The sequence below is a fragment of the Gigantopelta aegis genome, chromosome 15 (genome assembly GCF_016097555.1).
Source record: "Gigantopelta aegis isolate Gae_Host chromosome 15, Gae_host_genome, whole genome shotgun sequence".
In the NCBI taxonomy this organism is placed as follows: Eukaryota; Metazoa; Mollusca; class Gastropoda; order Neomphalida; family Peltospiridae; genus Gigantopelta; species Gigantopelta aegis.
In genome coordinates, this window is record NC_054713.1 from 11421634 (window position 1) to 11448323 (window position 26690).

A 26690-nucleotide genomic window follows, 5' to 3' on the forward strand; every position below is an offset into this window, starting at 1 on the left:
GAACTACAACTATTATTTTGATACACTTGTTCTAGGGACGGTCGGATTATCAGAACTACTACAACTATTATTTTGATACACTTGTTCTAGGGACGGTCGGATTATCAGAACTACTACAACTATTATTTTGATACACTTGTTCTAGGGACGGTCGGATTATCAGAACTACAACTATTATTTTGATACACTTGTTCTAGGGACGGTCGGATTATCAGAACTACTACAACTATTATTTTGATACACTTGTTCTAGGGACGGTCGGATTATCAGGGACGGTCTACAACTATTATTTTGATACACTTGTTCTAGGGACGGTCGGATTATCAGAACTACTACAACTATTATTTTGATACACTTGTTCTAGGGACGGTCGGATTATCAGAACTACTACAACTATTATTTTGATACACTTGTTCTAGGGACGGTCGGATTATCAGAACTACTACAACTATTATTTTGATACACTTGTTCTAGGGACGGTCGGATTATCAGAACTACAACTATTATTTTGATACACTTGTTCTAGGGACGGTCGGATTATCAGAACTACTACAACTATTATTTTGATACACTTGTTCTAGGGACGGTCGGATTATCAGAACTACTACAACTATTATTTTGATACACTTGTTCTAGGGACGGTCGGATTATCAGAACTACAACTATTATTTTGATACACTTGTTCTAGGGACGGTCGGATTATCAGAACTACTACAACTATTATTTTGATACACTTGTTCTAGGGACGGTCGGATTATCAGAACTACTACAACTATTATTTTGATACACTTGTTCTAGGGACGGTCGGATTATCAGAACTACAACTATTATTTTGATACACTTGTTCTAGGGACGGTCGGATTATCAGAACTACAACTATTATTTTGATACACTTGTTCTAGGGACGGTCGGATTATCAGAACTACAACTATTATTTTGATACACTTGTTCTAGGGACGGTCGGATTATCAGAACTACTACAACTATTATTTTGATACACTTGTTCTAGGGACGGTCGGATTATCAGAACTACTACAACTATTATTTTGATACACTTGTTCTAGGGACGGTCGGATTATCAGAACTACAACTATTATTTTGATACACTTGTTCTAGGGACGGTCGGATTATCAGAACTACAACTATTATTTTGATACACTTGTTCTAGGGACGGTCGGATTATCAGAACTACTACAACTATTATTTTGATACACTTGTTCTAGGGACGGTCGGATTATCAGAACTACTACAACTATTATTTTGATACACTTGTTCTAGGGACGGTCGGATTATCAGAACTACTACAACTATTATTTTGATACACTTGTTCTAGGGACGGTCGGATTATCAGAACTACTACAACTATTATTTTGATACACTTGTTCTAGGGACGGTCGGATTATCAGAACTACTACAACTATTATTTTGATACACTTGTTCTAGGGACGGTCGGATTATCAGAACTACTACAACTATTATTTTGATACACTTGTTCTAGGGACGGTCGGATTATCAGAACTACTACAACTATTATTTTGATACACTTGTTCTAGGGACGGTCGGATTATCAGAACTACACAACTATTATTTTGATACACTTGTTCTAGGGACGGTCGGATTATCAGAACTACTACAACTATTATTTTGATACACTTGTTCTAGGGACGGTCGGATTATCAGAACTACTACAACTATTATTTTGATACACTTGTTCTAGGGACGGTCGGATTATCAGAACTACTACAACTATTATTTTGATACACTTGTTCTAGGGACGGTCGGATTATCAGAACTACAACTATTATTTTGATACACTTGTTCTAGGGACGGTCGGATTATCAGAACTACAACTATTATTTTGATACACTTGTTCTAGGGACGGTCGGATTATCAGAACTACAACTATTATTTTGATACACTTGTTCTAGGGACGGTCGGATTATCAGAACTACAACTATTATTTTGATACACTTGTTCTAGGGACGGTCGGATTATCAGAACTACTACAACTATTATTTTGATACACTTGTTCTAGGGACGGTCGGATTATCAGAACTACTACAACTATTATTTTGATACACTTGTTCTAGGGACGGTCGGATTATCAGAACTACTACAACTATTATTTTGATACACTTGTTCTAGGGACGGTCGGATTATCAGAACTACTACAACTATTATTTTGATACACTTGTTCTAGGGACGGTCGGATTATCAGAACTACAACTATTATTTTGATACACTTGTTCTAGGGACGGTCGGATTATCAGTACTACAACTATTATTTTGATACACTTGTTCTAGGGACGGTCGGATTATCAGAACTACTACAACTATTATTTTGATACACTTGTTCTAGGGACGGTCGGATTATCAGAACTACTACAACTATTATTTTGATACACTTGTTCTAGGGACGGTCGGATTATCAGAACTACTACAACTATTATTTTGATACACTTGTTCTAGGGACGGTCGGATTATCAGAACTACAACTATTATTTTGATACACTTGTTCTAGGGACGGTCGGATTATCAGAACTACAACTATTATTTTGATACACTTGTTCTAGGGACGGTCGGATTATCAGAACTACTACAACTATTATTTTGATACACTTGTTCTAGGGACGGTCGGATTATCAGAACTACACAACTATTATTTTGATACACTTGTTCTAGGGACGGTCGGATTATCAGAACTACACAACTATTATTTTGATACACTTGTTCTAGGGACGGTCGGATTATCAGAACTACAACTATTATTTTGATACACTTGTTCTAGGGACGGTCGGATTATCAGAACTACTACAACTATTATTTTGATACACTTGTTCTAGGGACGGTCGGATTATCAGAACTACAACTATTATTTTGATACACTTGTTCTAGGGACGGTCGGATTATCAGAACTACAACTATTATTTTGATACACTTGTTCTAGGGACGGTCGGATTATCAGAACTACAACTATTATTTTGATACACTTGTTCTAGGGACGGTCGGATTATCAGAACTACAACTATTATTTTGATACACTTGTTCTAGGGACGGTCGGATTATCAGAACTACTACAACTATTATTTTGATACACTTGTTCTAGGGACGGTCGGATTATCAGAACTACTACAACTATTATTTTGATACACTTGTTCTAGGGACGGTCGGATTATCAGAACTACAACTATTATTTTGATACACTTGTTCTAGGGACGGTCGGATTATCAGAACTACTACAACTATTATTTTGATACACTTGTTCTAGGGACGGTCGGATTATCAGAACTACTACAACTATTATTTCGATACACTTGTTCTAGGGACGGTCGGATTATCAGAACTACTACAACTATTATTTCGATACACTTGTTCTAGGGACGGTCGGATTATCAGAACTACTACAACTATTATTTTGATACACTTGTTCTAGGGACGGTCGGATTATCAGAACTACTACAACTATTATTTTGATACACTTGTTCTAGGGACGGTCGGATTATCAGAACTACTACAACTATTATTTTGATACACTTGTTCTAGGGACGGTCGGATTATCAGAACTACTACAATTATTATTTCGATACACTTGTTCTAGGGACGGTCGGATTATCAGAACTACAACTATTATTTTGATACACTTGTTCTAGGGACGGTCGGATTATCAGAACTACAACTATTATTTTGATACACTTGTTCTAGGGACGGTCGGATTATCAGAACTACAATTATTATTTCGATACACTTGTTCTAGGGACGGTCGGATTATCAGAACTATTACAACTATTATTTCGATACACTTGTTCTAGGGACGGTCGGATTATCAGAACTACAACTATTATTTTGATACACTTGTTCTAGGGACGGTCGGATTATCAGAACTACAACTATTATTTCGATACACTTGTTCTAGGGACGGTCGGATTATCAGAACTACAACTATTATTTCGATACACTTGTTCTAGGGACGGTCGGATTATCAGAACTATTACAACTATTATTTCGATACACTTGTTCTAGGGACGGTCGGATTATCAGAACTACTACAACTATTATTTCGATACACTTGTTCTAGGGACGGTCGGATTATCAGAACTACAACTATTATTTTGATACACTTGTTCTAGGGACGGTCGGATTATCAGAACTACAACTATTATTTCGATACACTTGTTCTAGGGACGGTCGGATTATCAGAACTACTACAACTATTATTTTGATACACTTGTTCTAGGGACGGTCGGATTATCAGAACTACAACTATTATTTCGATACACTTGTTCTAGGGACGGTCGGATTATCAGAACTACTACAACTATTATTTTGATACACTTGTTCTAGGGACGGTCGGATTATCAGAACTACAACTATTATTTCGATACACTTGTTCTAGGGACGGTCGGATTATCAGAACTACTACAACTATTATTTTGATACACTTGTTCTAGGGACGGTCGGATTATCAGAACTACTACAACTATTATTTTGATACACTTGTTCTAGGGACGGTCGGATTATCAGAACTACTACAACTATTATTTTGATACACTTGTTCTAGGGACGGTCGGATTATCAGAACTATTACAACTATTATTTCGATACACTTGTTCTAGGGACGGTCGGATTATCAGAACTACAACTATTATTTTGATACACTTGTTCTAGGGACGGTCGGATTATCAGAACTACTACAACTATTATTTTGATACACTTGTTCTAGGGACGGTCGGATTATCAGAACTACAACTATTATTTTGTTTCGCATTATAGGCAAGGCTAGCTCTTGGTGAGCAAAATATTTGGCCAAATCATCTATTTAAACTTCAAAAATTGCAGACACCCAGTTATTTTCTGTTAAAATAACTATGCATGAAATTTATTTGCCAAATTAAAATAAAATGTGCCAATTGCTTTTTAAATTCGCAATTGGCGAACTTCGTGAGTGCCAGAGCTTGCCTGCCTGACTCATAGGGTAAAGTGATTTTGTGTTTCAGGTAATCGAAGGCATCACCACACTTACAAACATCACCAGCTTGCTTCTTTAAAATGTTACGGTCACAACAATTATTTTGTTTGGCGTTATAGGGTAAAGTGTTTTCGTGTTTCAGGTAATCGAAGGCATCACCACACTTACAAACATCACCAGCTTGTTCATCGGCAAAAACAAGATTACGAAGCTACAGGGGATGGACACGTTGGTCAATTTGAAGTGCCTTAGTCTTCAGGTGAGGTTTAAACACTGTGGTATGTGCTATCCTGTCTGATGGAGTTACTGGTCAATTTGAAGTGCCTTAGTCTTCAGGTGAGGTTTAAACACTGGTATATGCTGTCCTGTCTGATGGAGTTACTGGTCAATTTGAAGTGCCTTGGTCTTCAAGTGAGGTTTAAACAATGTGGTATGTGCTGTCCTGTCTGATGGACACACTGGTTAATTTGAAGTGCCTTAGTCTTCAGGTGAGGTTTAAACACTGTGGTATGCTCTGTCCTGTATGATGAACACACTGGTCAGTTTGAAGTGCCTTAATCTTCAGGTGAGTTTTAAAGGCTGTGGTATGTGCTGTCCTGTCTAATGGACTCACTGGTCAATTTGAAGTGCCTTAGTCTTCAGGTGAGGTTTAAATGCTGTGGTATGTGATATCCTGCCTGATGGACACTGGTCAGTTTAAAGTGCCTTATTCTTCAGGTGAGGTTTAAAGGCTGGTATTTGATATCAGTCTGATGAAATCACTTGTTAATTTGAAGTGCCTTAGTCTTCAAATGAGTTTTAAAGTCTGGTATGTACTGTCCTGTCTGTGGGATAGTGCATATAAAGATCCCTTGCTGTAAATTGATCGAAAATATTAGTCCATGGACTGGTGGCAGCAGGTTTGTTCTTTTCTCATAGAACGTAAAAAATTACATCAATGAATGTTGTATCATTTTATATTGGTATTTTGTGTTATTGAGCATTATTGTTCAAAAACCTTCGAAGTAAATCAACATAAAATATGGCCTCTTTTTTTTTGGTGTTTTTATTGTTCAAGAAACCCTGAAGAAAATGTATATAAAATATGGCCTTTATGTGTTTTCTCCATAAGTATGTTTCAGATTTAATTATATAGATTTTCTGTTATTTTTTGTAGATTTATCAGCAAATGTTTGTGTGAATGGCTTCTTTTTTTCAATCTAAAAAAAATAACAGACCTTATTGTTGTTTTATTATTGATCCAGTGAATCACATTATGTAACATAACCATTTTTAAAATTGAAACTTGGAAAGTTTCGATGTTTATGGATGGAAAAACTGTACCATGTTTGCTCTCAAAAATGCTTTATTAAATAACTCTATTTTTGTTTATTTTTCCAGAGTAACCGTATCATCAAAATCGAGGGTTTGGACAAACTGGAGAATTTGGAAGAGCTGTATCTCAGTCACAATGGCATCGAGAAAATTGAGGGAATCGAAAAAAATGTAAGATTTCAAATTATTTTTAAAAAAAACCCAATATCCTGGTACTTGTTTTACCAGAAGATGGGTTATCAGTTATCTCCACCGCATTCTTTCATTCTTTAATTTTTTATATCATTCCACTGTCCCATTTCCATTCTTTCCTTTGAATTTCATCATGTTTCTTAACAATCTGACAGATCCTCGTATTTTCCAACTTCTTTTGCTGTCCATCTCCACATCTTAGTCCTTGTCTCTTCAACCGCAATAGGTACTTGTCTCTTGTGGCTATCCATGCCACACACCTGTCATTTCCCCATCAGCTTTAGTTGTGGGCTTAATCTGACCACTTTGGAGAGTGTTCAGTAGTTACTTCTGGCATTGTTAATACTATACGCCCTACTACTGGCAGTCATTAGTTAGTGCCGTGGGTCAGAACAGCTTTATTAGTGGCAGAGGACGAGGATGTCAGGTGGGTGCAGGGAAGTACACAGAGCCTGCACCTGCTTAGCATCAATCTTGCTGCTAATTGGTAATAGTATCTTATGTGGTGGCAGTAGGTTTCCTCACCCACATTAACATAATAGATTTTCTTTCTTTTTCTTTTCTTTTCTTCTTTTTTTCTAGGTTAATCTAACAACATTGGATCTCTCTTCAAACCGAGTCAGAAAACTTGAAAATCTGTCGCTTCTTGTCAATCTACAAGAATTCTGGGTAAAAACTTTTTTTTTAATATGGCGCCAGGGCTGTACTTAGTGGAACATGGGAGAGAGGGTGGGGGCAGTTGCCTTCCAGAAAACTTAGGAAATGTGCCCTTGTTTGTTTAAAAGTGCCCCTTTTGTTTATTTGGAAAATACCATATTAATAGAATCTATCACCGTTGTGAGGTATAAATACGGCTGTTCCAACCAGAGAGACAAAATGATTTTTGTGATGGCCGAGGTTTACTGAGGCCCTTACAAAAACATTTTGTGCCGAGGGTTGGAATTGCCTTATCTATACCTCACAACGGTGATTGATTCTTTTTCTTGCCCATTTAATTACAGTAACAAAACATTAATTTTGTAAGCTACGGTCTGTTTATTGTAGAACGATTCGTATGTATACATTTCACCTGCAAACTCATTTAATCATACGCGGAAAAAAATATAGTCCACCTTATGCAACGACATAAATATGTAATGTTCAACTTACCAATAAATAAAGTTGAAAATATTAATTTGTTTAAATATTTTTAAAACAATGATACAATGTGAAATGGCAAACAGAATTTTGAAAAACATGATTTATGACATCACGCGTATGTAGAAATCGTCTAGCCCTCGGGTCGGACAGATTTATCTAGCCCTCGGGTTAGACAGATTTATCTAGCCCTAGGGTCAGACAGATTTATCTAGCCCTAGGGTCAGACAGATTTTTCTAGCACCGTGCAAAAGCTGGATAACCCTGTCCAGTGGGCAAGAAATTAATGTACCTTTATTAAAAAATTTTAATGCTGTCTGACTGACCCCCACTCAATTATTAGTCCCTTGTCGGTCCAAATGGATGGGACTATAGATTTCATGTCTGTATGTCTGTCTGTTCATCCACCCGTCTGTCCCACATATAGTTTTCCAGATTGGTTTTATATTTACAAAGCCTTGAGATATTGAGCTAAAATTTTGTGTTTAGCAATTTACCTATTTTTCACAGAGTTATGGCCCTTGAACTGAGGGGATACATGTTTTATTGACAATGCCTTGAGATATTGAGCTAAAGTTATGCGTTTACCATCATCATGTACAGTTACAGGTTCTAATAGACCAAATCAATTCCTATTGCCGATAATGTTAACGTTTACTAATAAAACTGACATAAGCAGCGTTTCAACACACCCAGTAAGTACAGCAATAGAAAGTGTGGCATCTCACATCTAATCTACCTGCAAGAAAATGGGGGGTCACGTATCATTTAAGAGATTTAATTAATGTTTTTAATAGCAACCGTCATTTTTGCTGAAAATTGCACTTCCATTTTGGGGGGTACCCCGCATTAGTTTCAACCTCTGGTATATACTGCATAACAACTGTATGACAAATAAAAGTGTATTAATTTATTGTCAATGGATAATAGTATTTGCACAAATAATCAATGTCACATATTACTACCAATCACACCCACAGCTGCGTTTACTCCGTAAATATTTGACGGTGCATGTCGAACTTTGACACGGAACTCTCTTCTTTGGTACTATGCAATGTACAGGTCATGTTTGATTTCCTGGCAATTTATTCATTTTTAACAGAGTTATCGCCCTTGAGTTTAGGAGATTTTGTATCCGGTAGGGGACATGTATTGGTTTAGCAGTACTGTCAGAATGCTTGTTTCAAAGTAGGCATGTCCTAGGGAATACAATTGACTTACATATATAAGAAAAGGAAGCGGTGCCAGCTTAGAATGGAATTACTGTAACCTAGACTTGTATATATTGATCTAGTATGAACTTTTATTGTTAAATTAAATATAATTATATGGGAGGAGGGAGGGTCTAAATAATTTTATTTTACTTATTTTTATTTTGTTTTGTTTTTCAGTTTAATGACAACAAGCTGGACAACTGGGAAGACATAAATGCTCTTGTGTCCCTAAAGAAACTGGAAACTGTTTATTTGGAAAGGAATCCAATTTATTACGATCCCACAGATGCGAAAAAGATGGATTCCAGTTACAGACGTAAAATTCTCTTGACGATTCCATGGATTCAACAAATTGACGCCACTCTAGCGCGATGACATCCAAGAGACGGTTTAAGTTGTTGACTCTGTTTGATATTTTTATCATGTGTGTAGAGATTACCCAAGTATAGTTAAATCCATTTCAAGCAGCTGCCTATGAAATTTTGTTTTCAAAATTCCCCATCTTCCTCAAAGGTAGCATGACATGACAGTTAAAAAAATTTTAAAATTTGTGTTGTTTAACGACACCACTAGAGCACATTGATTTATTAATCATCGGCTATTGGATGACAAACATTTGGTAATTTTGACATATAGTCTAAGAAAGGAAACCTGCTACATTTTTCCAATAGTAGCATGGGATCTTTTATATGTACCATCCCACAGATGGGATATACCAATCATGGAGATGTCTAATATATATAATCATCGGCCATTGGATGTCATCATTTGGTTATTCCGACATACAGTTTAAGAGAGGAAACCTGCTACATTATTCCATTAGTAGCAAAGGATCTTTTATATGCATCATCCCATACAGGATAGCACATACCACAGCCTTTGATATACCAGTCATGGGGATATCTAATATATATATAATCATCGGCCACTGGATGTCTAACATTTGGTAATTGTTACATATATGTCTTATAGAGGAAACCAGATACATTTTTCCATTAGTAGCAAGGGATATTTTATATGCACCATCCAAAAGACAGGGTTGCACATACCACTGGCTTTGATATACCAGTTTGGTGTACTGGTTGGAATGATAAATAACCCAATGGGACCACTGACAGGGATTGACCACCACACATCGAGCAATAGCTCTACCTCTGGGCTACGTCATGCCCCTGTATGACATAACAGATGCACTACTAAAGGCAGACCTACACTGGCAGAATTACACAGATTACATTAATTATAATACACACTTTTTGTATATTTCAGATGCGTGTGCAGGAATTTTAGCAGGGGTAGGGGTCTAGACTGCGGCAACTGAAGTTTATGAGGGGATCGAGTCATGCTCCCCTGGAAAATATATTGAGAGAAAAAAATTCAAATTTGCTTGAGCAGGGAGAGGTTCGACCCCTCAAAACCCTCCCTCTGCAAATGCATTTAGCTGACATTTTAAAAAGATAAAAATGTAAGAAATTATGGGTGTTTTTTTTAAAATTTATATAGATAGCCATAATTGGATTATTTACCAAAATATTGATAATTAGATTATCTTATTTAGCTGGTTGAATAAAGTACTTTTGGAATGGAACTACAATTGATAACTAGTTGGTAACATTCAGCTATCAATTCCTCAAAATGACTGTCACATTTCTCCATTGTTCTTAATTAGGAAATATCCATATGGAGTTTTTAGATTTGCGGGTGTTATTGTCTATTTGATCCTGCAAATATCATTTTTGACCAAAGGCGTTAGCCTGAGGTCAAAAATGAAACATGTAGGCATCAAATAGACAATAACACCCGCAAATCTAAAAACTCCATATGGTTATGTCCATTGTAAACTGAATCGGTTTTTAACGGAACTAACTGTATATTTGGCATTTCTTGAAAAAAAATACCTGGCTACAATCTAACTGTAGACCCTTGAATCGTCAACTCCGCATGTTCCAATTGCTAATGACGTCATTAGCTTTCTGGGTGTTATTGTCTATTTGATCCCGGAAAAAGAATGTAATTAACCAATCACAATAAAGAACACACTTGCAGTCAGTTTACAATCAAAAATAGTCGATGAAAACGGCTTCTTTAATTCAAATTTCTCGGATATCAAAATCTATCAAACCTATTTCCTGCCAGTGCCATGTTCAAAACTATGGAGAATGCACTGCACGCTGTAGACAATGTCAACTTGTGTTCCATCACCTGTAGTAGCTTGTATCTTATCTTAAATGTTAAAAAAAATTATAACTAATAACACATGAATGAGATTGTATGCATTTTATTTTATAAGTCTCAAAATATGTAGAAGAAAAAAATTGATCTCTCCATCCTGCACTCTCCCCCCCCCCCCCCCCCCCCCCCCCCTCTCCCCTATTTTTCTCCACGGATTTACACCAATTAAATGTCAAAAATGACCATTTCAACCATAAAAGTATCGAGCATCTGCAGAAGATTCTCAAACCTGATGAATCTCGTAATTATTCAAGTGGTTGTTTCTTTCACAGAGTTGACAAAAGAACAAACGGGTTGAACAAATATCATGCACAAGATGTTTTGGTTTGTCGATGTTTTCCATATCAACTTTGAATTTACCTAGACTGCTATATATAGAAATATTCTGATACAAATATAGTGCTTTTAACTAATATGTGTAGAGGAAGGATTTATTGATAAGACCTTGAAACAATACAATATTACTAGATGTAGCAAAATAGTAATGTGATAGTAATATATGTATATATATATATAGTTTGTATATACAGTGAAACCTTTCTAAATAGGACACCCACATAAAAAGTCCACTTTTATTGGCTGTCCGGTTTAGAGAGGTTTTGTTCTGTACAGATATTTTTTTTAAAAGGACTTAGAATATATTTTTAGTTTAGGGTGTGGTTTTGAGTGTTTTCACTGTATATAGCAGTATATATAGCAATTTACTACAGTACTGCATATAGCAATCTCTTGCCATATATGTTGTGAATAAAAAACATGAAAAATTATATTATTTTTCAATTGGTGAGTAGAAACATGGTGTAAAATTTACATCTGTTTTTGCCATGCATTCATTAATTTACAATACTCAAACACTTGTGTTTAAAAAAAACCCAGGCTTCGTAAATTTGTCCCACAGGAATCGTTGTGTGTATGCTCAATCACTTATTATGTACAATACCAGGGGCATGCGCAGGAAATTTTGCAGGGGGGGTCGAGGTGTCTGGCGAAGCCCGTGGCGGGGGATCTGGGTGGCCCTCCCCCCGAAAATTTTAAAACATTGACCCCTTCTAGGGCTATTCTGAGGTGTTTTCTGCTGGCTAGCCGAGCTGCTTTCCGACCACATTTTTTTGGAAAGAAATTACATTAAAAATCAGGATATGAAAAAAAATTCGCCTTGAGCAGGGGGGTTTCGACCCCCAAACCCCCCTGCGCACGCGCCTGAATACATGAAATTGGCAGTTATTGTGTGTAATACCTGCTTCACTCATCACATCGGAATACTTAGCAGAATTTTGGGCTAACAGTCACTGCCTTAAATAATAATGTACATTTTTAACTTTTAAAAAAATCAATGACTGTGTATATTGAGGCGCATACCTATTTTATTTCACATGAAGGGTATTGGAGCTACTCGAAACAAAAGGAAGATCAGAAAAATTGGGAATTTAACGAAAACTGTGTACTCCACACATTTTTAATAATGGTTATATGGCATTAGACATACGGTTATGGATCACAGAGAAACCTGCCACCATTCAATGGCTTACTATTTTTCAATTGGCAGTAATGAATTGTTTTATGTACCATCCCATAGACAGGATAGTACATACCACAGCCAGTTGTGGAGCACTGGCTGGAACATGAAATAGCAGGGTTTAGCTGGTGCATTGCCAAATTAGCCAATTGCTCATTTTTATGCAGTGGCTACATTTTGTCTTTGGCTAATAGTGTTCTTTAAATTAAAATCATTTAAATAATTTTCGAGGAAACACTAAATACAATGTATCATTATCACAAAATTGGCTATGCCAAAAGTTTATTCAGTATGAGCCCAGAAATAGCCTAATGAAACCACCAATGGAATCGAACCTAGTTCGACCATGTAATCAAGAGAGCACTTTACTACTGTGCTACGTCCCACCCCATTTGAAGAATAGGGCAGTGTAAAATATTTCAGGTATTTACAGGGTTTTTTTACCATTAACTTGCACGTTATTTTTTGCTTAAATAATCAGATTTGGCAATTCTAACATGTTTCTTGTTGTCCTGGTGTTTGTAATAGCTTAAGATGTATTTTACATGAAACGAAAAGATGCGTACCTCAGAAACTTGTCTACATCGGTTTGTATTTTACATGTAGTAAAACTGTGTAAAATTCTGGTCTATAACGGTGGCTTTAAACTAAATGCCAAAATATTTGTTGTTTCATATTATTTATTATTTTATTAATGAATTGTTTTTCTAAACATAATGTATTGTGTTTAGGAGAGTTAGGAATTGCTGTCAGTTCAGTAAATAAATTCATAGCAAACACTCGCACTACTGAACAGAATTTAGGAACTTTATTTGTATATCTCTGAATGTGCTAAAATAGTTTGATGAATAAAATATTTCTGAAAAACATTTCTATAGAATGTGTCTTTTTGTTCACAATGAACATTTTCTTGTTTCAACCAATGGTCCACAACTGGTGTTGGAAAGGCTGTGGGAAGGAAAAAAGAAAGAAATGTTTTATTTAATGACGCACTCAACACATTTTATTTACGGTTATATGGCATCAGACATATGGTCATGGACCACACAGATTTTGAGAGGAAACCCGCTGTCACCACTACATAGGCTACTCTTTCCGATTAGCAGCAAGGGATCTTTTATTTGCGCTTCCCACAGGCAGGATAGCACACACCATGGCCTTTGTTGAACCAGTTATGGATCACTGGTTGGTGCAAGTGGTTTACACCTACCCATTGAGCCTTGCGGAGCACTCTCTCAGGGTTTGGAGTCTGTATCTGGATTAAAAATCCCATGCCTCGACTGGGATCCGAATCCAGTACCTACCAGCCTGTAGACCGATTGCCTAACCACGCCAGTATGTAGGAAGGAAATGTGTTATTTAACGATGCACTCAACACATTTTATTTACGGTTATGTAGTCGGACATGTGACTAAGGACCACACAGATATTGAGAAAGGAAACACGCTGTCGCCACTTCATAGGCTACTCTTTTCGATTAGCAGCAAGGGATCTTTTATATGCACCATCCCACAGACAGGATAGTACATACCACGGCCTTTGCTACACCAGTTGTGGAGCACTGGCTGGAACGAGAAATAGCCCAATGGGTCCACTGATGGAGACTGATCCGAGACCGACTGTGCATCAAGCACACACTTTACCACTGGGCTGTGTCCTGCCTGGCTGTGCGGTTTCATTCTCAAATTCTGCCAAAGGAAAGCCACTTATGTTTACAGCACATTAAACAAAACAAAAACCCAGCTGTTTAAAGTTTTAAGTCATTTTGCTTATCCTTTTGGACAGATTTCTGCTAAATAAACCTAATTTACCAAATTGTCATTAAACAAAGATTTCCATTAAAGATAAATTATATTGTTACATGTTAAGCAGTGGTGTAAACAACTGTTTTAAGCAGGACCAAACATCGGTTTTGGAAAAGTTAGGAACTGTGGTTGTTAAATTCTACATAATAAATCCCCAATAGCCACGTCCCCTGCATCATTTGATATATATAAACTGATATTTATCAATAGACAACAAATATAATAAAAGATCACAATATTTTATTCAATATAATAATAAAGCCATATCATAGAAAATTGGTGCTCTATGGTTGTTAAAACACGCACACACACACACACACACACATGCACACACACACTCTTTTAAGAACACAAAAACTCGCACAACTTTAATAATAAATTGCACTTGAAAACTAAACGAGACATCATCTCCAGAATATTTTGTAACATGAGCTTTATCAAAAGCCATGGTGTACAAATTATAATGCCCTGTTTATGATCATGATGCACACACAAGGTTTTATTCCAGTGAAATAACTGCATGTTCTTTTTGGGCAAGTTTCATAATATCTAGTTTATTTTATAAGAAAAGCTTTATGAAAGGTTATGGTGTATGATGCCCTGCCTAACATAAGGGCCCATTGTGGCAACAAGTGCCCTTGCTTATAAAACTTTTAAGAGTCCAGACTCGATCTCTAACAACATCACATGCATATAATTTGTATGGCATTGTCATGACATTCACGTCTCGGACTCTATTAAAGTTTTATCAGCACCAGGCCTGGTCATCACCTATGATCAGCCAATCGTATGTCTTTAAATAGTTATCACACATGTGTTATTAGTATGTGTTATCAAAAATAACTCACCAACAGGTGTTTTAAATAAATTAAATACCGGTGTACTCTGGTAACAGACGGTTATTTGCTTCATGGCATTGTGTAATGATTTACAGGTAATAACTAAACAATAGATTTAATAAAGAAACAATACATTTATTAAACAAACAATAGTTTTATTGTGTTCATGTTGTTGATTTCTTTTTTAAACAACTTAATCATAAAATTGAACTTTGGTAGTTAACTGAAGGCAGCGCCAACTCAATACACCCATCAAAATTACTTTGGGACAGCAGTGTGCATTCAATCGAAGTTGCCCCTAGACCCCGTCACAATTTGCCTACTGATTTGGAATAACATGAAGTTCTGAAGAGCGACTGTTAAAGTGAAATATTGCTCCCCGACGTCCTTTCATTCGCCCAATCAAACCACTGGTAGTATAACCATGCCAGGTATTGGGCTATTTCTTGCTCCAGCCAGTGCACAACAACCTTATTCAAAAATGCATTTCAAGTTATTATAATCTAGTTAAAGCTCGACATTTCCGTGGTTTTTAAGTGAATTGTTTCTAGGTCATCATGCTTCTAATTTTGGGCACGCTTATTTCGATCATGAGTATTTTGGGCATAACATCTGTTGCATTGACTTTGTTGTAATTTGAAGCCTTTATAAAACATAACTTGGTACACAGAAGCATACATATTTTGGGCACAAAGTTTGATGCCTCGACTTCAGTGCAATCTAAAGCTCTGATGAAATTTAACTTGGATACAGGAACTAAATTATTTTGGGCACAAAGTCTGATGTCCTGACTTTAGTGTAATTTAAAGCCCTGATGAAAGTTAACTTAGGCACAGAAGCATAAATATTTTGGGCACAACGTTTGATGCCTTGACTTTGATGTAATCTAAGTCTTTATAAAACGTAACTTGGTACACAAGAGCATACATATTTTGGGCACAAAATTTGATGCCTTGACTTTGATGCAATCTATAACTCTGATAACTTGGGCACAGAAGCATAAGTATTTTGGGCACAACGTTCAATGCCTTGACTTTAATGTAATCTAAAGTCTTTATAAAACGTAACTTGGTACACAAGAGCATACATATTTTGGGCACAACATTTGATGCCTTGACTTTAATGTAATCTAGTCATTATAAAAAATTAACTTGGTACACAAGAGCATACATATTTTGGGCACAAGGTTTGATGCCTTGACTTTCATGTAATCTAAGGTCTTTATAAAACGTAACTTGGTACACAAGAGCATATATATTTTGGGCACAACGTTTGATGCCTTGACTTTCATGTAATCTAAGGTCTTTATAAAACATAACTTGGTATACAAGAGCATATATATTTTGGGCACAACGTCTATCTAAGTCTTTATAAAACGTAACTTGGTACACAAGAGCATACATATTTTGGGCACAAAATTTGATGCCTTGACTTTGATGCAATCTATAACTCTGATAACTTGGGCACAGAAGCATACATATTTTGGGCACAACGTTCAATGCCTTGACTTTAATGTAATCTAAAGTCTTTATAAAACGTAACTTGGTACACAAGAGCATACATATTTTGGGCACAACGTTTGATGCCTTGACTTTAATGTAATCTAAAGTCTTTATAAAAACGTAACTTGGTACACAAGAGCATACATATTTTGGGCACAACGTTTGATGCCTTGACTTTCATGTAATCTAAGGTCTTTATAAAACGTAATTTGGTACACAAGAGCATACATATTTTGGGCACAACGTCTGATGCCTTGACTTTGGTGCAATCTAAAACCCTGATAACTTAGACACAGGACAATATGAGGTTTTTTCTTAAGATTCAAATGGTTCTGGGTTTAATGAGAATCTCTTCCTCTTGCCACTTCTGTTCTCATTCATACAGCAGTTTTGCCATAAAGTCTACAGTAATAGTTATGGTTGTCTAGACACGCACGCACAACTTGGCCGTCACTCCCATTCTGTGGTTCCTGGAGGTTTCGCCGTCAAGTCATACATGACCCGTGAGATTCCCGGCACAGTCATTATCGCGTCTACCATCTTGTTCACAACCTGGAAACGACAAAATCATGAGGTAAAAAACAGTGAGTCTAAAGAGACTGAAAACGTAAATAATTGTTTAAAAGTTTGTTTCGTTTAACGACACCATTAGGAAGGAAGGAAATGTTTAATTTAACGACACACTCAACACATTTTATTTATGGTTATATGGCGTCGGACATATGGTTAAGGACCACACATACTGAGAGCGGAAACCCGCTGTCGCCACTTCATGGGCTAATCTTTTCGATTAACAGCAAGGGATCTTTCATATGCACCATCCCACAGACAGGATAGTACATACCACGACATTCGATATACCAGTCGTGGTGCACTGGCTAGAGCGAGAAATAGCCAACGACACCATTAGAGCACACTGATTGTATTAATCATCGGCTATTGGATGTCAAATATTTGGTAATTCTGACACAGTCATCAGAGAAAACCTGCTACATTTTCCCCATTAGTAGCAAGGGATCTTTTATATGTACTTTCCCACAGACTGGAAAGCACATGTATATCACGGCCTTTGTCCTGTATATGTATAGTCTTAGTGAGGAAAATTGCTACATTTTTCTTATAATAATAAGGGATCTTTTATATGCACCATCCTATAGACAGGATAGTACATACCACGGCCTTTGGTGCACTGGCTGGAACAAGAAACAGTCCAATGGGCCCACCGACGGGGATCGATCCCAGAACGACTGTGCATCAGGCTGGCATTTTACAGTTGGGGTAGGTCCCGCCCCATGTAAATAAAGGAATTAAAATTAAAAACACCCAAAACATGGCCGGTTTAAACGCAAAACTTTAACATTAATCTTTAACACAATAGTTGACGCCATTGCTGCCATCTGAAAGGTAGTACCTGTATCTCACCTTTTTACATGGAGCATTACCATTGACTGGAGCATTACTATTGACTGGAGCATTACCATTGACTGGAGCATTACTATTGACTGGAGCATTTAAATTTGTTTTCATTCTACAACCTCAATCATTACCTCTACAGGAATATGCTGCCCAGGCACCGCTGGTATCCCAGTCATAAAATCATTGGTGATAAACGTCCGCAACGCAACCGACCTCTGACACGATGGCTGATGCATGACGGGGTCACGGTTGAAGTGAAGCGGGGTCAATACCACGGGCATCTGGCTCACGTGATTCGACTCCCCTGAGTCGTGTAATATCTTCGTTGCGAGGTAGTCCACTTGTCGTAAGGTGCTGAGAACACCTTCCGTTAAATAGGTTGGGGTGATGTCTTCAATTGGATATGTAACGGCACCACCAAATATATACACAACTCTGAAATAAGGAAAGAACACCTTCCGTTAAATAGGTCAGGGTGATGTCTTCAATAGGGTACGTAACGGCACCACCAAATATATACATAACTCTGAAATAAGGAAAGAACACCTTCTGTTAGATAGGGTATGTAACGACAAAAAACTAATATATACACAACTCTGAAATTAAGATAAGATAACAGCACCACCAAATATATACACAACTCTGAAATAAGGAAAGAACACTTTTCGTTAAATAGGTCGGGGTGATGTCTTCTTCAATAGGGTACGTAACGGCACCACCAAATATATACACAACTCTGAAATAAGTAAATAACAACATCATAACACCACAAGCAAGCTTTTACAACTAAGTGGTATGTGTCTGTAGGATGGTGCATATAAATGATCCCTTGCTACTAACGGAGAAATGTAGCAGGTTTCTTCTCTAAGACTTACCAATAGCTCAGAATAAATCAATGTGCTCTAGTGGTGTTGATAAACAAAACTTCTTCTTTTTTGACAACTGAACTATATCCCGCTCTTGTGCGTCATTTATTTTTACAATTTAAGAAAAACGTTTTTTTCATTTTCTCATTTCATAACCCGACACATCTCAATATATATTCCCCTCCCCATATACACACCCTGACCAGAAGTAAGTACCACTGACACAATGGTAGACTACACCCATCTGATTGACTTGAGGGGTGTTCGGACCAGTCCATTTGTAGGGGAAGGGGAGGGAAATACACTAGGTGAGATGTCAAGTTAATGCATAAAAAGAAACAAGTTGATTTAAGAAGTTACCTATTAATACTGTGACAGATTCGAGGTATGATTTTGGCAAGTTCGATCAAATCCTGCCATCTGACATCACCGTTTGTAGAGATACCCGCAACATAGCTGTACGATCTACAGTCTCCCTGAAAAGAATATACAGATTAAAAAAGCTAAACAAAATTGTGAAAAGGTCCAAAAAAAACCCAACACAATTAGCTCCAATAAGAATTAAATTTTCACTTGTTAAAGTTGACAACAAACTGATGAAAGAACTAAGGAATAAATGTTCAAGTTTAATTTAATAAAAAAATAAATAATTTAAGTTCATAAAAAACTGATGGAAAACCAGAGGAATAAATGTATATGATTAATTCAATAACATTTTCATTTTTAAAAGTTAAAAGTTTATTTTGTTTAACGACATCACTAGAGCACATTGATTTATACATATGATATGATAATTTTGAGTCATAGAGGAAACCAGCTACATTTTTCCATTAGTAGAAAGGGATCTTTTATATGCATCACTGCAGAGACAGGAAAGCACATACCACGGCCTTTGATATACCAGTCGTGGCACACTGGCTGGAACGAGAAATAGCCCAACGACAGGGATCGATCCTAAACCAACCGCACATCAGGTGTGCTCTTTACCACCGGGCTACGTCCCGTCCCTTTTAATTTTTAAGTGGATAACAAACTAATAGAACAGCTAAAATATAAACTCAACACATTTTATTTACGGTTATATAGCGTCGGACATATGGTTATGGACCACACAGATATTGAGAGAGGAAACCTGCTGTCGCCACTTCATGGGCTACTCTTTCCGATTAGCAGCAAGGGATCTTTTATATGCACCATTCCACAGAAAGGATAGTACATACCACGGCCTTTGTTACACCAGTCGTAGAGCTGAGTACCACTGTGATTGAAACATTCAGGGTGCAATTAAAATTAGGATGACCATATTTTTTTGGTGCATTTTAGAGCAGTGAAATCGGCAACATTACACACACACACCACCCCCACCTCCCATCCTGATTCACTATAAGGGTTGTCGTATTTTAATTATTAGGTTATCCATAAAATAAAAAGACTTCACATACTGCGCTGGGTACATATTGATTGAATGCAGAGATGAAAGCAGGTTACGAAAAAAACAGAAAAAAAAGTTGGAAATTTTAATACTGGTGATCGGGAAACAACAATGGCCGAATTAGGGTTGTGGAATGATCTAAAATGGCAGCTCCATTCAGAATGTATGCAAAGTATCGGCCAAAACCATATTGTAAGTATTGGATGGAGAATATCCAAGTTTGTTTTTGGACAAAGAACAGGAAACATGGAAACACTGTACAGAGGATTAAAAACAAAAAAAACATCCTGAATTATGTAAAACTTTCATCTCTGTTCAGCTCACCTGTACACCGACGGATTTGACAGGCAACAACGTGGCACAGAGCTGACACCTAGACGAGATTATTTCCATCTTCTGCTGCTCCTCGTCCGTCGATGACATCTTCACTTGGTGGATCATAGAATGAGGCTGCAATGACAAGTTTCTATGTACGTAAGCAATACGTTTCTATGTACGTCAGAAAAGATTCTATGTACGTCGGCAACAAGTTTCTATGTACGTCGGCAACCAGTTTCTATGTACATCGGTCACAAGTTTCTATGTACATCGGCCACAAGTTTCTACGTATGTCAGCCACAAGTTTCTACGTACGTCAGCAACAATTTTCTACGTACGTTAGCAACACGTTTCTATGTACGTACAAGTTTCTATGTATGTCGGCCACAAGTTTCTACGTACGTTAGCAACATGTTTCTATGTACGTACAAGTTTCTATGTACGTCGGACACAAGTTTCTACGTGTGTCGGCCACAAGTTTCTACATAGTCAGCAACAATTTTCTACGTACGTTAGCAACACGTTTCTATGTACGTCAGCAATACGTTTCCATGTACGTCAGCAACAAGTTTCTATGTATGTCAGCAACAAGTTTCTATGTACGTCAGGCAACAAGTTTCTTTGTACATCAGCAACAAGTTTCTATTTAAGTCAGCAACGGTTTTCTATGTACGTCAGCAACAAGTTTCTATGTACGTCAGCAACAAATTTCTTTGTATGTCAGCAACAAGTTTGTATGTACGTCAAAACAACAATGATTTCAACACATTACAAATTACATCAACATCTTCATTACATTAAATAACACCAATTTCGTTACATTAAATTTTCAAATTACATCAGTAACACCAATTTCGTTACATTAAATGTTCAAATTACATCAACAAACACGCAGCAGAGGACTCAATGTGAGATTTTAAAGTTAAAGTATTGTTCAACAACACTACTAAAGCGCACTGATTTATTAATCATTGGCTATTGGTAATTTGACTCGTCGTTTTCAGAGAAAATTGGCTATATTTGTCCATTTGTAGCAAGGAACCTTTTATATGCACCATCCCAGACCGGATAGCACATATCACAGCTTTTGATATAGCAGTCATAGTGCAGTGCCATTCACCACTGTTAAATTTTTCACACCTGTAGTAATAATTAAATATATATATTGGGAATTGTTCCTGCAGAAATTGGGAATTTTCAGTGCCACTTTCTTTTGGGAAGGGTCCCATCTTCCGACCTACAGAACATGTTTTGTATTTTTAAATGCCATAAATGTTTAACACAGATACATCGTAAACATATAAAGGCAAGTGTTTGGAATAAATGACTCAAACTATATGAAACACAACTAAAAAAAACCTAAGAAATGCTGCTGTTTTTGGACTAATCAAATACAAAGGCGTAATCAACACTAGAAAATTAAATTACTTTTTTCAAAAATTGTGCAAAATCTACAATAATCTTCAGCAGGATGTTGGTTTCAGCGTAACCTTTCTCCATGAACGGTTCCTCTCCACATATAACTCGGATAGCCAGGCCTGGACCTGCAAAAAACACAATTCGGCAAACTTTTAATGTCATACAGACCACCATTGTTACAGCAAACATTTTGTTTAAAAAAATGTTATTACCAACATTTTTAGTCAACTGAAAATTGATTAGCAACTAGTGTTTAATGTTTTAATTGATTTTTGATTGAAAACATATTTTATTGCATATACACACACACACACAAAAGGATTGTTTTAATATTGTATAGCAATCTCTGAAACATGCGTAGAAAATCACACTGAACAAAATGTACCCTGTGTTATTAAAACCATTATAAAGGCAAAGGTCCTAATATATCACAGGGATTTTTTTAAAAAATCATGGGATACTCTTTTCGATTAGCAGCAAGGGATCTTTGATGGTCATGGTGCACTGGCTGAAACAAGAAATAGCCCAATATGTCAACTGATGGGGATCGATTCCAAACCGACTGCGCATCAAGAGAGCACTTTACCACTGGGATACCCGCCCCCTTTTACTTTATAAATGTAAGACTATAAATAAATAAATAAATAAACCCACCAGGAAATGGATGCCTCTGTACTAACTCTAGAGGAAGCCCGAGATCTCGACCGATCTGTCGCACCTCGTCCTTGTGGAAATCCTTCAGTGGCTCCACCACCCTACCCTGTAAAACAAGCAAATCTCTAACAATGGAAATCCTTCAGTGGCTCCACCACCCTACCCTGTAAAACAAGCAAATCTCTAACAATGGAAATCCTTCAGTGGCTCCACCACCCTACCCTGCAAAACAAGCAAATCTCTAACAATGGAAATCCTTCAGTGGCTCCACCACTCTACCCTGCAAAACAAGCAAATCTCTAACAATGGAAATCCTTCAGTGGCTCCACCACCCTACCCTGTAAAACAAGCAAATCTCTAACAATGGAAATCCTTCAGTGGCTCCACCACCCTACCCTGTAAAACAAGCAAATCTCTAACAATGGAAATCCTTCAGTGGCTCCACCACCCTACCCTGTAAAACAAGCAAATCTCTAACAATGGAAATCCTTCAGTGGCTCCACCACCCTACCCTGAAATCCTTCAGTGGCTCCACCACCCTACCCTGTAAAACAAGCAAATCTCTAACAATGGAAATCCTTCAGTGGCTCCACCACCCTACCCTGTAAAACAAGCAAATCTCTAACAATGGAAATCCTTCAGTGGCTCCACCACTCTACCCTGTAAAACAAGCAAATCTCTAACAATGCAACATTAAACAATTATGGCATTGTTATGAGACCGATATGTTTATGGGAGCAGAAAAATAATGACTGAGGTCAACATTGTTTTTTTTCGGGGGGTGCTTCAAAAAATATCACATTGGTCTAATCACAGTGTAAATAGTTGTGCAAAGTATAAATATCACAAATATATAAAAATTTCGAACACATGAATATCATAGGTAAGTATATTAAAAATTGTAATAAAAGTCTAGAGCCAGAAACTGTACTCGGAATGTAAACCCCAGAAACATGTTTAGTTTTATAGAGATGAAAGTCATATGGTACTGTAATCACAGATTTGTACTAAAGGATTAGAAAAAGCCACTGAAAGTAGTCATGTCTTAATCCATTTGCTTATATAAACACAAGGCAAGGCTAGGTTTGAGAATAAACCAGTGAACCATTACAACTGATCAGGGATGAAAAGAAGCTCCTAGACAACAAGACATCAATAACATAGCAGATTCTGTGTTGTTTGTTTAAGAATAAACCAGAGAAACATTAATTACCAGAACCTTTTGTTAGTAATGTTCAAGTGGTATTAACCTTCTGACTACTGCAGGCGAGATATCTCGCCCGATGTCACGTCAGTCGATATACTGTACACTGTATACAGTGCATTCCCCAATTCATATTTCCCGCCGTTTTGCACACGACACCCACCGGAAACGGAAATATAATTAAAGAAAAAAGATTTTTTTTCAAAATGGTGGTTTTTGTTTTGATTTTTTCAACTGAAAATACCTTGAAATTTTGAGTTCAAAAAGTGGTTTTCGGCAAGTATTTTCGCTTGACAACAATGGCGGCACGTCGCGGTAATTTTCAGGGATCGATAGCTGATTGTAACAGCTAATTTGATAATAAATTTGATCGTTTTACCAACAATGAAAATTACCAAATATTGCAATATGAATCGTAGTTCGGGTTTTAAAAAAAATTCTGGTCAGAAAACCACTGTTATCGGGAATAATGGACATAAATACTGGACAGCTGGCCACAAATGCCCGTAAGTAAACGCAACTTTTTCGATTTTTTGCCTAATTTTAATCACCATTAGCCGATCTAAAATAATAAAAATTACAAAAAAAGACACGAAAATAATACTTACCGATTCATATATGAACTTTATTTCATGTATTTATGAAACATTTAAGTGAATATATGTGAGTAAAAATTATAAACTTGTACCCACTCAACGTGATTTTTGTTAAAAATTAATCCAGTAGTCTAAAGGTTAAGCGTATTTTCTATAAGATTCTTTAATCTGAAACTATAGCAAAAGTTGAATAATAATTAATATTAAGTAGTATTTTAAATCGTATAATCAATATACTTATCCTTGTTTGTTCTTAAAATGTGATGTTATCAATATTTAAGACCAAAAGCCTGTATACAAGTGTCAACAATAAGACTTGAATCACTTTAGTCATTTTGCGTAATGGCTGGTCATGATTTTCAGTCATTTCATGAAATGCCTGGAATTTTCAGGTGGTCACAGGCACTTCGCAAAATGATTGATTTGTTTAGGCATTACGCATAATGACTGGTTTCACAGATTGACTGTAACATATATAATTTTAAATGGCTGACCTGCTTGCGAAGTTCTCTCACTAATTCTGTATCATTGTGGTGAGTTTTAATTGCATCCGCTTTTCCACTTGCTAGACAGGAAGCACTTTCTATAAGGTCAGGCCGCAAAGTACCTAGTAAATGAGAGAACAAAATGGCAATGAATGGCAATAAAGATCTTTACACGAACAGGAATTTTATTTTAGACCAGTTGGTAGAGAACTTGCCCAACATGTTTAGGTTACAGGATCGAATCTCCTCGGTGGACCCATTGGGTTTTTACCCATCCCAACCAATGTCCCACGACTGGTATATCTTTGGCTGTGGTATGTGATGTCCTGTCTGTGAGAAAGTCTATATAAACGATCCCTTATAGATAATGGAAAAATGTAGCAGGTTTCCTCTTAAGACACGCCAGAATTACCAAATGTCTGACATCCAATAGCCGAAAGGATTGGACGTAGCCCACTGGTAAAATGCCCACTCGATGCGCGGTCGGTCTGGGATCGATCCCTGTCGGTGGGCCCATTGAGCTATTTCTTATTCCAACCAATGCACCACAACTGGCATATCAAAGGCTGTGGTATGTACTACCCTGTTTGTGAGATGGTGCATATAAAAGATCCCTTGCTGCTAATCGAAAAGAGTGGCCCATGAGGTTGGCGACAGTGGGTTTCCTCTCTCAATATCTATGTGGTCCTTGGCCATATGTCTTGACGCCATATAACTGTAAATAAAATGTGTTGAGTGTGTCGTTAAATAAAACATTTCCTTCCTTCCTTCTTCCAATAGCCGATGATTAACAGATCAGTGTGCCTCAGAGGAAGGAAGGAAAACATGTTTTATTTAACCACTCGCTTTATCTACGGTCATATGGTGCTCAACATACGGCTAAGAACCACAAAGATAATTAGAGAGGGCACTTGCAACTCTTTTCGATTAGCAGCAAGGGATCTTTTATAGGCACAATCCCACAGCCTTTGATACACCAAATATGGAGCACTGGCTGGAACATGAAAGGGCACAATAAACCCACCAACAGGGATTGATCCTAAACTCACCGTGCATACGGAGATTATTTTATCATTGGGCCAAGTTCCACCCTGTGCTCTAGTGGTGTCATCAATTGAAAACAGAACAATAATCACACTGACAGACAAAACATCTAGTTACACAAAAAGCAGGGTCTGTGCTTATAAAACTTTAATGTCGATACTTAGACTAATAACCACAAAGATTTCAAACAGACAAGACTTTATTAAGGTCGATGAAAGACACTTTTTGCACCCTTGTTTTGCTTTCATACACAATAAATATAACATATCTTACCGCAATTTCACTTGAAATCCATATTTCATAAAAGGTACAATTTTTTAATTACAAGATTTCCTTCAAACACATTTAGGTGCATTAGTAATGTTCAAACAAAAAACTTTCAATTGCAATTTTGCACTGAAATTTTTCCAGTGTTCTTAAAATGGAAACGTCATGTATTCAGTTTATAGTTATTGTAAGGAGATGCAAAGTGACGTCATTGGAATACTGACGTCATTCAAATTCAAAATTAGCTATATTATTACAATGCTGGGTCACAT

General features: G+C 36.9%; 2 protein-coding genes across 5 annotated transcripts in view; one reads left to right on the plus strand and one right to left on the minus strand.

The window, feature by feature from the left end:
- LOC121390772 (protein phosphatase 1 regulatory subunit 7-like) overlaps window positions 1-9734 on the plus strand; it is a 45760-nt gene extending 36026 nt beyond the window's left edge. For both annotated transcript variants that reach the window (XM_041522688.1, XM_041522689.1), the window contains exons 6-9: window positions 5109-5225; window positions 6347-6451; window positions 7055-7141; window positions 9001-9734. In XM_041522688.1, coding sequence (XP_041378622.1) covers window positions 5109-5225; window positions 6347-6451; window positions 7055-7141; window positions 9001-9198 — 507 coding nt within the window. In that variant the 3' untranslated portion in view covers window positions 9199-9734. The remainder of the gene's footprint in view (window positions 1-5108; window positions 5226-6346; window positions 6452-7054; window positions 7142-9000) is intronic.
- Window positions 9735-14601: 4867 nt separating this feature from the next.
- The window catches only part of LOC121390051 (GMP synthase [glutamine-hydrolyzing]-like), a 33136-nt gene continuing 21047 nt past the window's right edge, over window positions 14602-26690 (minus strand). For 2 of the 3 annotated variants that reach the window (XM_041521758.1, XM_041521759.1), the window contains exons 11-17: window positions 25117-25229; window positions 22823-22928; window positions 22178-22293; window positions 20756-20881; window positions 19360-19475; window positions 18265-18568; window positions 14602-17269 (exon numbers count right to left, since the gene is read on the minus strand). In XM_041521758.1, coding sequence (XP_041377692.1) covers window positions 17168-17269; window positions 18265-18568; window positions 19360-19475; window positions 20756-20881; window positions 22178-22293; window positions 22823-22928; window positions 25117-25229 — 983 coding nt within the window. In that variant the 3' untranslated portion in view covers window positions 14602-17167. Of the gene's footprint in view, window positions 17270-18264; window positions 18569-18697; window positions 18870-19359; window positions 19476-20755; window positions 20882-22177; window positions 22294-22822; window positions 22929-25116; window positions 25230-26690 lie in introns of those variants that run through there. The other variant, XM_041521760.1, reaches the window with a different exon arrangement.